We start from the raw sequence: 12,543 nt of genomic DNA, 5'->3' as shown, positions 1-12,543 counted from the left end.
AATGCGAAGAAAGCGTCCACCAAAGGCAAAGATAGGTTGGAGTAAACAGAATACTTTGGTCTGTGATTCTCTATCGACGTTATTATCCATTAAACGTAGTATGTACTAAGTAATCTATAGCTATCTCGAGGTGCCAGGGAAAGAAGAAATGGCAGCTTCTCGTTCGTCTCATGCGTCGATGGATGCCACATTAATTAAAGGTCGTAAGTTCATGGCATTTATGTGCGGGGTTTTTGGCATATCCGTGGAAGGGGGTTTGATAATTGTACAACGGTAGCGATGCATGTGTGTGTATGCATGTTGCTGGGTTTGTTTTTGATACAGTAAATCTCCGCTTGGAGGATCAGTGGGTTGATCCGCGAGGTGGGATTGGCATGATGAATTGTGTTGCTTCTTAGAAGCTCATCCTATGCTCTGAGGGCTTCGTCCTAGATGGGAGGTCCTTTAGTGGCTCTTGAGAGTTGCTCTCTCAGGGTGCTCAGGTCGGAAGGGGGTTTCTCTTTCCGTTGAGCGGTTGCGACGGATGGTGAGGCAGTTGATTCCAAGGAAGGTCGTGATGCGGTTGATCACGAGGACTGCCCAGTACATATACGCAACGAATGCGAATACGAAATAGGCGCCCATGTAGAAGACCTCCAGAGAGGCGCTGATGGCTGGGAGACCCAGGTACGGGAGGTTGACGAGAATGGCGCCACCAATGAGTGGAGTTTGCAGCACTGTCCAGTGGGGGAATGGCTGCCTCAAAAGGTGGGCGAGGATAATCTTTGTCGTCATACGGCCAAAGACAAATGACATGGTCCAGCAGTGAAGCACGAGGTGGTTTCCTGATAGGAGGGACGAGTATGGGGAAAACATCCAGGCCATGTTGCATCCGGTGAAAATGACCATCGGAATCCATTCCTTGAAAATGGGCGCAACTGGGAGGTTCTGGCTCCTGCGGGCAGAGATAACATTGTAGACACAGCCGGGAAGATGTCCTAGGAAGAACCCTCCGAGGAGAATAGGAACCCATAGGTCTTTCATAGAGTTATTTCCGAAAAGACCGGGGAGATTCAGAAATTCCACAATTGGCCGAGACCAGATCTGCGGGCCGTACCAGCCAGACGCGATCATGATAGCAATACCAATCAGAAGGCCCTCAGTTGGGCCGTTGAAGTATCCGAGATAGAGCGTGTGAGTGTGATAAGTCTCCCAGGTAGAGAAATACATAGCGAGGCAAGGCACAAGCGCAGTCCAAGCTCCGAGCTGGGTTGAACCCAGGCCCATTGCTGCGGTTTCGAGAAGACTAGCAAGGGTGCAATTGAGGGAATCGATCCCATGGCTGAAGAAGTTAGCATCGTCGTAACCACCCTTAATCGCGCACTTACTCAAATAGCTCTCCTAATCCACTGGAGGTGCCAGTCCTTCGCGCTTGTTTTCCGTCAACATTGTCGAGCGTCGAGTACCTAGTTTCATTGTCAAAATAAAGTTCGCCGTGGTAATGGCGTAGGTGCCCTACATCCACATTCCGAGTGCGAAACTGTAATACAGCCAAGAAGGACCCTGGGGGCGGTCATATTAGTTCCCATACAGCAGGCTAGTCGCAACCGTACGACTTACAGGCCCAATAAGATCCGGCATATAAAGCTCTATGAGCATAACATTGGCCACGATGAACAGAAATCCCAGGAGGGTAACCATGTTCGGGGCCATCCAGAGTGGCAGCAATTCGACGAAGGCATTCCACTACCACCCCACCGTCCTTGTTAGACACGAAGTGCTTGGGGAGAAGGTGGGCGCATTACATAATGTTTCAGTATGTAGTTGGAGATATAAGATTTATCCACGCTCGAGTACTTGTAGCTCTTCAGGGGTAGAAGGACATCGTCGGAGAGGGAGTCTTGGATCTCTGTTTGAAGGCATCATTCGTTAGCTCCCTGCAAGGGGATACTCGAGTGCTCATCAAGTCGTTGAACTTACCCCGGAGCCTTCTAAAGATCCTAATCATATTGAAAAGTCAAGGTCGTGCGATGCTAGATTCAGGGTGTCGCGAAGCTTCAACCAGTTTGTCGCGCGCGCGGATGCGACGTGAACAAGGAGCAGATTATCGAGATGAAAACCAGCCAGCGGTATGGTGCAAGGATGACAGATTCCTGAGGGTTCTCCGCACAGTAAAGAAGAAGACAGTCGGCCGGCGAGAATGAGGAGAAGAAAAGTGATATCCAGACAAGATCCACTTTTCAAGAAATGGAATGCGACTAAGGTTGAGCCCGGCACGAAGTCAAGACCGGTACCTGAGCATCCGTCACGTGCATGCACCCTGTTAATCTCACCATCCCTCGAGGTTCAAGCAATACGCCGTGTTCTTCTCATTTCGAAAATCTGATGGTGGCAAGCTTGGCTACTTATATTAAGAAAGCCCCCAGTGGCTAGTCCTTATGATGAGCTTTATTTCTAGAGCATATAGTTTGGTCGACTCCGATAATATATTCTTCGGAAGTACTTCCGCCTCACTCACACTAACAGATCTACAGTGAGAATATGCTAAGCTTGAGTTGTCATTTGGTTCCTATACAGTGCTCGAGACTCAGTCCACGTATATAGACTATCCAGACAATCATCAGCTTATATTGGCGACATTTTTGGATTGCTCTACTCTGTCATTAAAGCCTAAGGCATCAAGGTGGTCCTCTGGCACGTGATCGTGAGAGCTCCGCAGCTCTCAGATGTTCAGCGAACCGAGACGCGCCGGGAGATGGATATCATTGAAAACTGAGCGAAGCGCCTATAACTGCGAGCCAGAGACGCAAACAACTTGCATCTAAGGGAAATCACTGCATCACAGTGTCCGCCTTTTCCGCATTGTTTCTGCTGTGTTAGCCCTCAACACATCACCCGGCCACGCTACCTCGTTGCTGCTTCGACAAAGTCGCACTCCCCGCTATCGATACGTCGAACCCTCTTTATATTCGCATCGAACGGCTATCGCGGTAATCTCATTATACCCTCAGTTGTCGGAAGGTTGCTCCTCGAGCTTGGACATGACGGTGGATGGTCAGCTTGGCGCTCGCGGCGCAGGACACGACTGAGTATCTCGCGCGATGCCAGGCCTTGTCGATACTTCCGCTGGCCCAAGCTGGCCGGGACTAGGATATACGGTCTCGCATCAGAAGGTCGAGCTGGAGGTGGATTTCGCACACCGGAGACTAAAGGGCAAAACCGAGATCATCATCCATCCGCATTACAGAGACCTGCGCGTCATCCGATTGAATTTCAAACAAGGAGAATTGAAGCGCCTGACCGTTAGTGGAAAGCTAGCTACCGTCAAATATGTCGACCCATATGAGTCGCTCCAACTGTACGGCCCCCACTATCACCAACGTCTTTCGTCGAAGATCGATGGCATCCTCAAATATCCCCCGGAGCCCGAGTTGCACATAACTCTGCCGAAGAGTGTCCGTATAGAAGAACTCGATCCTTTTTCTCTAGAGGCGCAAGATCAAATCACTTTGCGTGCTACGGGGATGCCAGATGAAGCGGAGGGCCCGTTAAGCTCAAAGCCTGCAGATACCTCTCTTCCGCGATTCACGGCTCTCACAGTCAACATCGAATTCGTCATCGAGAACATACGCGATGGGCTGCAGTTTGTCGGCGTGGAAAGTGGTGACAGGCGCTACCCGCATGCTTATACAACAAACTCCTTGGACCGTGGCACCGGATGTCCGCTCTTCCCCTGCGTTGATGATCCTTCTTCGCGCTGTACCTGGGAAATCTCGGTCAGATGCCCGAGTACATTGGGCGACGTTTTTGATCGCAAGTCGAGGGAACAATCAAGTGGAGGTACTGGGGGCCGGTCAAAGTTGGCATCGCACCAAGACCGATTCATTGCAGCGGATGAAGAGACCCTGGATCTCTCAGTTGTCTGTTCTGGAGACCTGACAGACGATATTATTGACCCAAAGGACTCTAGCAAGAAGACAGTCTCATTTGCCTCCTACTCCCCTCTGTCCGCTCGGCAAATTGGTTTTGCTGTGGGACCTTTTGAGTATGTCAATCTTGCCGATTTCCGTGAGAGTGACCAAGACGAACAACTGGGTCAGAACGCCATTCCTCTCCATGCCTTCTGCCTCCCCGGTAGAGGGGATGAAGTCCGCAACACATGCTTTCCCATGGCTAAAGCCATTGACTTTTTCTCATTAACATATGGTTCATACCCATTCGCAAGCTACAAGATCTGTTTTGTTGATGACGCACCGGAGGACACATTGCCAACAGCCTGCTTCTCAATATGTAGCAGCCGCCTCCTCTTTCCAGAGGAAATCATTGACCCTATGTACGATTCCACCCGTGCTATCACCCATGCCCTCGCCGTCCAGTGGATCGGGGTCAATATTGTTCCAAAAGAGCCGGCCGACACTTGGGTCACGGTGGGCGTTGCTTGGTACATTGCAGATACCTTTATGCGGAAACTATGCGGGAACAACGAGTATCGTTTCAGAATGAAGCAGATGTCTGATAGAGTATGTGACTTGGACTATGAACGTCCTTCGATACACGATATGGGGAATATCCTCAGTATAGACCCTTCGGAAGCCGACTTCATCGCGCTTAAAGCGCCACTGGTTCTCTTCATCCTGGATCGACGCCTCACCAAAGCCAGTGGGAAGGCAACAATGTCCAGAATTATTTCTCGTCTTTTTTTAAATGCTCGCATGGGAGAAATTCCAAATGGGGCTGTTACGTCCTCACATTTCCAGAGGACTTGCGAGCGACTCGGCCACGCGAAACTAGACATCTTCTTCAATCAATGGGTGTATGGAGCCGGATGTCCTCGCTTTCAAGCAACCCAAAGATTCAACAAGAAAAAATTAGTTGTGGAGATGATGATCAAACAAGTTCAGTCTGACCAACCTAGTACGAGGGATTTGGAAAAGGATGCCTTTATGCGTGATGTCAAGGAGGAAATCCGAAACGTTTATGCGGGCACACCTCAGCCTGTCTTCACCGGTTCCATGACAATACGAATCCACGAAGCTGACGGTACGCCTTATGAGCACATTGTTGAAATCAAAGAGGGCGTGACGAAGTTTGATATACCCTACAACACGAAATATAAACGGTTGAAGCGAAACAAGCGGCAGAAGGAGCGTGCCGCTGTTGTTTCGACTGGCGACGGTAACACGGAAGTACAGGAGGATATCTTGTTATACTGTCTTGGGGATGTATTGCAAAGTGAGGAGGAAATGCAGCAATGGCGACTTGCTGACTGGAGCAAAGAGGATGAAGAGAGGATGGGACAAGAGTCGTACGAATGGATCCGCATGGATGCAGATTTCGAATGGGTCTGCAAACTATCATTGGTGATGCCTGGATACATGTATCTTTCGCAGCTCCAACAAGATCGTGATGTAGTAGCTCAATTGGAGGTTAGTGACACGCTTCCGTATCTTACTCCTGCTGACCAGTGAATAGTCTCTCCAATATATGGCCGCTCAACGAGAACACCCTCTGATATCTACCATTTTTGTTCGAACGCTCATGGATCGTCGATACTTCTACGGTATTCGAGTTGCGGCGGCGCGGGCTTTGGTAAAGCATGCAAAAGAAGAAATCAATTGGCTGGGGTTGTATCATCTCGAAAAGGCGTTCCAGGAGCTATTTTGTCTACCGGGTTCGCCCATGACTCGATCAAACGACTTCTCAGACAGGGCGGCATACGTGCTGCAACTTGTCATCCCAGAGGCAATTTCCAACGTGCGCGATCCTAGTGGCAATACGCCGGCAAGAGTGAAGCGTTTTCTATATGACAAGCTCAAGTTTAACGACAACTCCAATAATGAGGTAAGCAACCTTCTTGACGAATATGTGCGTATGCTTACATTGGAAAAAGTATTCTGATAACTTCTACGTTGCGACGCTTATGAAAGCCCTCTGCCATGCCATGCTAGGGAAAGTCGAAACCCGCCACGATGAAATCAACGATTTCGATATGGAAGCTGTTCTAGAAGCGCAGGCTGAGGAACAACTAGAAAAAGACGCCGTTGCCGAAATCGATCGCTACAGAAGGATGGACGAATGGTCAAGTTCCTTTCAAAATCTCTACTCTCGAGCGGCTCTACGCTGCCAAATGCAACTCATGCAGGCTAAGATAGCCGAAGTGGACGTAATGCAGTTTTTGCCTTACACTCGAGTTGGAACTTACGACCTTCTACGCCAAGACGCTTTTGAATGTCTAGTCGAGTTAGATATCTTCAAGAGCCCTGAGTTGCTTCGATGGTTCATTTTCACCATGTCCAACGACCCATCTGTATGGCTCAGGTGGCGCCTCCACAATCTTTTCGGCAAAACACTCGCTCCTGTTGCCTTCGGCCGTACTGTGGCCAATGAGCCATCCGCTGCACCTGACGGCCTGATTATCGAGCAAGAATCTTCAACTGAGGTCCGCCAGGCGGATCTCGCTCGAAAACAAACCGTCTCTGGCGCCTTGGCTGCTTTGAAAACAGAGGTATCCGGCGACCAAGTCCTCAAAGAGTGTCTTTGGGCAGCATGCTGCTCACCCATGATAGGTGTATTGGAGCTCTCCGAACTCGCCGACCTATGCAGAGTCATATATGATCCTATAACCACGAAGAAGGTCGCCCTGAAGTACCCGCGGTACTGGAGTGTTAAGCACCTCGGCAAGGTAAGAACACATACAGTAGACATACGCAACCCTCCAAACCACAGCACTAACACTCAAATACAGGGCCGCCTCCATTTCACCCGCTCCAACAAAATCCGCACATCCCTCCACCCCTCAAAAGACTCCGCAACCACCGCAAAACGCAAAAGAGAAGACCACGGCCATATGCCAGCCCCAGGCCCCCGTATCACCTTCAAACAATCCAAGCTCGGTCCTAGCACACCCTCCTCACACACAGCCTCGCCGAGCACACCAGGTCCAAGCTCCTCCCACCCCAAACCAAAACTCCATATACCGAATTTCGCTGCGGCGGCTGCACAACCACTCCAAGCTGCTACCCCCTCAACACCTCACACGCCTGGTGGTGGGCTAAAGCTGAAATTGAAATTTGGGTCGCAGCCGAAACATTGAAGACCATGGGCATTATCTTGATGAGTGTCCATTCTTATACTGTATGCATAGCATTTTTCTCATTCTCTTTTTTCTTTCAATTATCCTCCTCGAAGACCTCTTTTAACTATATTTTTTTGGGCGGGTGCGGGTTGGAAGGGGTGTTTGGTTCTGCATCTCTTATCTCTCATGTTAATGCAAGCTATGAGACTCGGGGCGTGAGGTTGGAACGTATCGATCTTTATTTAACAACGCTTGATTAAACAAATCTCATATGAGCTTCCAGGCTTTCACACTTCTGAATGGTGTTGCGCGTGCTCCGGGTGCTGCTCTTTCTCAATGCAGACCGGACAACTTGCACGCACCCCGTATCAAATACTTCTGGTCTGCTAAACCCAAGAATATTATGGTATATCAAATGTGATTTTTTCTTCCCACTTCATAAACGACATGACCAAATATTGAAAACAAGAGAATGCCCTTGAGCAGTCCAACCCGTGAACTCCTTATTCTTTGAAGTAACCCACATACATGGTATAAAATGCATACAAAACCTCGTAGACGTTCCGCCCCGTTGTCTCCTCGTCTCTATTTCTCGTTTATCCGCTCGAGGGCCTGAAAGGAAATGAGACGTTAGTATAAGATGAGTAATAAGGAGTAGAGAGATCAGGCTAGTTGCAACTGGACTCACCTCGAGCATGACGACTGAGTTACCGCGGATGACCTAGAATTCAGGTTAGTAGGTTACACTTGTGGTCTTTTGGAGTCGGTTGTGAAGAGCTCCGGGCGAGACACTCACGATCATGCCGATAGCGACCTTCTCACCACCTGGCTTCTCTTCGAATGCCTCATCGAGGACAATGTTCATGAAGACCTAGAGGCACGAGCTTGGTTAGTTGTGCTTGTTCGTATAGTCCTCCACGGTATGCGTATGGGCTATGGAGGGCGGTAATCTAGATGATAGAAAAACGCTCACGTACATCGTAGCCCCGTAGGATGCCAATAACTTTGCGGTTGCCGTTGAGTTCGCAGAATACCCGCTTCTCCATGTACTGCAGATGAGGGGTGTTAGTTCTCGTTGGACGTGGTGCTGTCAGATTTTCAGAGTAGAGCACACCTTCTTCAACTCGGGCTGGGCTTGAGGCATTTTGGCGAGTTGATTTTGTTATAATGTCCTTTCTCGGTGGTTACAGAGGTCGCGATGCGCTGCGGAACTTTTGATATCGGCGGAGAGAGCTGGCCCGGAAGAATGTTGTTCCCGACAGCTTGAATAATTCGCGAAGTGACGCAGATGTTCGAAAGACACTCTGCGCAACTACAGCTGGAAAACTACCTAGAACAGTGAAGAAGACGCAGATTTGGCTTGTCAAATATGAGTTCTGCATTTGCTAATCGAAGGAAACCTCGCAAGGTTGGCGGTGATGAGGATAACGATGAGGGAGAACAAGGTTAGTATCTCTTTAGAACCATGATTGAGGCGCGCATGAAGCGAGCTGACTTCCTGAACTTCCAGACAATGGACCGGTCGTCAAGCGCCCTATCAGCTCAAAATCGAAGCAAAAATCCAAAGCGCGCATATCATTCGGCATTGGCGAGACTTCCATGACAGATGCGGCTGAAGGCGAAAGCGACGTTGTACTGCCTAAGAAGTCAGGCCTGGGTCGGCGAGCTCTCGAGAAGAATGCAACCCAGAGATCTATACTCCCGGCCGGGCTAAGTGATCGACTTCCGCTACGAGTTGGGCCTGAGCAAGACCGACCGAGCTACAATGCGGATTATCTGAACGAGCTTCGAAGTCAGACAGCGTCAACTCCCAAACCCACATCCGGCGATGAAGATAAGAACGAGGTCGATGTCGCGGTAAAATTTGGTGGTGAGATAATGAAGGTCACTACTCCGTCAGCGATTCCCACCGAGGCCGAGATCAAAGAGAAGAAAGCCCGCCGGGCAAGACTTGCAAAGGAGCACGAAAGCCAGAGTCTGGCGGAGAAGGACTATATTGCGCTGGAAGAGAATGCCGAAGACGATTGGCAATTGGTGGACAAGGAAGATAAGGAAGACCTCAGGGACACGAGGCTGGTGCGAGACGACGAGGACTTTGCGGAGGGCTTTGATGAATATGTGGAGGATGGGCGCATTTCGTTAGGCAAGAAAGCTGAGCGCGAGCAGAAGAAAAAACAGCGTGAAGAGATGCGCGAACTCATTGAAGAAGCCGAAGCACTCTCCGACGAGGAAGACTCGGACCTCGAAGAGAAAGCCGCCTATGAAGCCAGTCAAACGAGAGCTGCCATGGGACATGGTGGCAAGGAGTCCATGGACCGCCCTAAAACACCCCCGAAAATGACATCGCTTCCACGGTTGTCGGCAAGCTTGGACCGGCTGCGCTTGAATCTTGCCGTCCTGGAGAAGTCCCGGTCACAAATGATCAATCGAATGGAGGAATTGAGGAAAGAAAAGGCCGATATATCAGTCAGGGAGGTCGAGATACAAGCTCTCATAAAAGAGACCGGTGATAACTACGAGAAATTGAAACAAGAGGCCGGTGTCACTCCCGGCTCCGAAGTCGATACTCCAGCAACTACTGATCTCGAGAGCTCGAGGGGACTGGAGAATATTGGAACGTCCATGGTGACATCAAGGGGAGCATCAGAAAGTGAATCCTGATCATCTTGACGGTTCTTGCTAGGGGTTAAGTGCGCGCCCCTGCTCCTAATATGGAAGGCGCCACTATATGAGGGTCTCCGTCCTTCCTCAAGCTTATCGATCTCCCACGAACACCTCCGATATTCAGGTTTTCACCCTTTTCGTCATCAGAGAGCATCAGCGCCAAAGAGATTCCTCTTTGCCTACGAATCAAAGTCGGTCCACCTCCTTCTACGGGTCAATGTCCGATGAGCCGAACGCCCTTTTTCTCCCTGGGACGCTGGTCACTCTCCCGACCTGAGCGTGCAGGTGAACCAACTCAGTAAGTCATGCCAACGCGAGATATTCCAGGTCATGTACAATAGTACTTATAATGCGAAGACCACGTAGGGGCCTAGCTCTAATTGAGACACCTATTGATGAAAACGATGGAGTTCCTCCGCACCTTTACCGTCACTCAGACGCGACACCGATTGAGTTGTTCTTCGACCTTTTCTTCGTCGCAAACCTCTCTACCTTCACGGCTACACATGAGATCAATAATGTAGAAGGTGAGGTATCTCGCACAATCTCTTTCGAGGCTAACACCGTCCTAGCTCTGGGTGCGTACATCGGCTTCCTGGGTGTAATCTGGTTCAGCTGGCTTCAGGTGACGATGTTCGATATTCGCTTTGCGCGAGACTCGCTCTTTGAACGAATCTGCAAGGCTATACAGCTTGGTGCCATGGTTGGATTCGCCTCTGCGGGCACGAGATTCACCACCCGCGTTAAAGATGAGAATGTCTGGGCCTTTCAGTCACTGAGCCTGATTCTTGGTGGAAGCCGACTTTTACTGGCTATACAGTACACTGTCAGTCTGATATACATTCAAAAGCGAATGAGCAGTGCTGCCAAAGGACTTAGCGTCATATCTGCAACATTATTTGCTTCGAGCTTGGTACACATAGGGGTAAGCCGATGAAGTAGCTTGGAAAAGGTGTATACCTGGCTAACTTTCCGATAGTTGTTTTTTGCCTTAGGTGATAATTCGACCCATCCTTACATTTGGACTGTCTGGTTCGTTCTTTGTTGGGTTGAAATGTGGACCGTCATTACAACTTCTTGCATGACTGCGGGCATTGGATTTCAGGAGACTCATCTGAATGTCCGTATGGGCCTTCTGACCCTGATCATCATTGGCGAAGGCGTCATTTCTGTCACGAGACTGGTCAATAAGACAGTGCGACCCGGTGGTTGGACTAAATGGTCGTTCGTCCATATCCTAGGTGTTACTACTAATGTTGTAAGGACTCATTGCCAGCCTACCATTGTATTGAGGTCGCTAACTCCAGGCGGCAGTACTTCATATGGCAAGAGTACTTTGATCTGACTCCGAGAGGCATCATGGGCACGATTGCGCAGCAAATTTGGGCTCAACTGCACTTTCCATTCCACGTGGTCCTCGTCCTTCTTTTAGAGGGGTCACAAATCCTCGCGTTGACCCTGGACATTACCTTGAAATTGCAGTACCTGACGGAAACAATCTTATGGGCATGCGAAGAACCTCGGCCACAACCTGAAGTGGCCATCAGATTACTCCGCCAAACAATTGAAGACATGGAGATTGATTACAACCGGGGGGCTATCGGCGAACAGATGGCAATAAATGACATACTAAACGACCTTCCTAATCATCGGCTCTGTCCGGTCAATGGGACCATTGGATTCAGGCTCACGAGAAACTTGTTCAACGATCTGGTTGGCAACGTGACGTCCGCCCTTTTTGCCAGCATGAGGATTGTGCCGCCACGCAGTGCGCACGTCAACACATTAGACAGCTCGCAGCTACTTAGGATGTACGTCGAACTTCTGGGGTTTGTGTATGTGTACTTTTTTGGGGTTGCATCCCTTGCGATGTTTCTCTTCGCTGCTTTTGGATTTCTTGCTCGACGCCATGACAAACCATGGGCGATGGCGATTGGAGTGGCGGTCCGGATCCTCTCGGGTGTCTTCCTCGCCTGCCTGACCGTTTTTGCGAAACACTTCGAGCTTGCGTATTCGTTCATGAAGTCTCCTACCATACTCTACGCATTTACGTTTGTGTTATTGGGAGGTGAGTACCTCGACCTGCAGTCTATTCCCGGAATGTCTTTCTGATTCGTGATCTAGTGCTGTTAGTTGACCGACTTTTGGACCACTACGCTGGCCGCCAGAGCAGCAAGGAACCGACCCGACGCAGGAAAGCGAGGTAAACGTGAAGGCCTTCTGCTGTTGATTTTGCTTTACCGTGGCCTATCGTTCTTTTGTTCGATCTAGTCGATGCGAGGAGATGGCATTTGACGGCACAATGATGCGCTCTTGACTCAATATTCAGTCGATCGTCCCGGGTGGCGTCGCGATCTGTTTATGGTTATTGATCCTTCTGGATGGGTCGATTTGTCGCCTTACCAATGGGCCTTGACGGATCGACGGCCTGCAGGAAGGGACTTTGCGATATGGCCCAGGCTTGATTGACGCATCGCAATGGCAGCGATCAAGCTAAGGCTGGGCTGCATGCCTCATGCATCTTCCGACGGAAATGTACAAGTCTAGGCCATCCCCAGCAAAGCAATGCAGAATTATAGTCATAGTCAGTTCAGCTAGGGAGATAATAATAGAACATGAAACAGTCGGTTCCAGTGTTCAAGCATGCATCTCTCCACTGGTGGCTAAGACATGTCCCAACGGGCCAACGGACGGCAAACCGAGCGCGGCGAGTTGTCAAACGGGGACGGAGCGGGGTGGCAAAAACGGTCGCCGTGGAGAGGGCGTGGCGGCTCCTCACCTTCACAACCATCTACAGACCGACAGCAAAGGCCCAAATAGGATAC

The 12,543-nt window shown here is 49.9% G+C and overlaps 4 protein-coding genes across 4 annotated transcripts; 2 read left to right on the top strand and 2 right to left on the bottom strand.

Moving 5' to 3' along the window:
* Window positions 1-49: 49 nt before the first annotated feature.
* BJY04DRAFT_184333 (sn-1,2-diacylglycerol cholinephosphotransferase) lies at window positions 50-2,342 on the bottom strand. Its single transcript, XM_073710598.1, has 6 exons — window positions 1,960-2,342; window positions 1,785-1,888; window positions 1,600-1,725; window positions 1,499-1,542; window positions 1,368-1,445; window positions 50-1,321 (listed from the first exon to the last, which is right to left on the bottom strand). The coding sequence occupies exons 1-6, from the start codon at window positions 1,985-1,987 to the stop codon at window positions 445-447; spliced, it is 1,257 nt and encodes a 418-aa protein (XP_073573578.1). The 5' UTR covers window positions 1,988-2,342; the 3' UTR covers window positions 50-444.
* A 21-nt stretch (window positions 2,343-2,363) lies between these two features.
* Window positions 2,364-7,402, top strand: BJY04DRAFT_226415 (transcription initiation factor TFIID subunit TAF2). Its single transcript, XM_073718408.1, has 4 exons — window positions 2,364-5,405; window positions 5,452-5,820; window positions 5,870-6,661; window positions 6,725-7,402. The coding sequence occupies exons 1-4, from the start codon at window positions 3,081-3,083 to the stop codon at window positions 7,070-7,072; spliced, it is 3,834 nt and encodes a 1,277-aa protein (XP_073573577.1). The 5' UTR covers window positions 2,364-3,080; the 3' UTR covers window positions 7,073-7,402.
* Window positions 7,403-7,639: 237 nt separating this feature from the next.
* On the bottom strand, window positions 7,640-8,198 carry BJY04DRAFT_216103 (putative small nuclear ribonucleoprotein SmG; the record flags this gene model as incomplete). Its single annotated transcript, XM_073715635.1, has 5 exons — window positions 7,640-7,666; window positions 7,743-7,775; window positions 7,851-7,925; window positions 8,032-8,103; window positions 8,169-8,198. The coding sequence occupies 5 exons, from the start codon at window positions 8,196-8,198 to the stop codon at window positions 7,640-7,642; spliced, it is 237 nt and encodes a 78-aa protein (XP_073573576.1).
* Window positions 8,199-8,423: 225 nt separating this feature from the next.
* On the top strand, window positions 8,424-11,925 carry BJY04DRAFT_206304 (uncharacterized protein; the record flags this gene model as incomplete). Its single annotated transcript, XM_073713695.1, has 8 exons — window positions 8,424-8,499; window positions 8,565-9,704; window positions 9,911-10,016; window positions 10,085-10,245; window positions 10,291-10,643; window positions 10,698-10,976; window positions 11,033-11,786; window positions 11,843-11,925. 8 exons carry the CDS (start codon window positions 8,424-8,426, stop codon window positions 11,923-11,925), a joined length of 2,952 nt encoding a protein of 983 aa, XP_073573575.1.
* Window positions 11,926-12,543: the final 618 nt, after the last annotated feature.

This window comes from Aspergillus karnatakaensis, assembly GCF_047715665.1.
Source record: "Aspergillus karnatakaensis strain CBS 102800 unplaced genomic scaffold BJY04scaffold_13, whole genome shotgun sequence".
In the NCBI taxonomy this organism is placed as follows: Eukaryota; Fungi; Ascomycota; class Eurotiomycetes; order Eurotiales; family Aspergillaceae; genus Aspergillus; species Aspergillus karnatakaensis.
The sequence above is the reverse complement of the archived record's forward strand: the minus strand, read 5'-3'. Positions and strand labels throughout refer to the sequence as shown.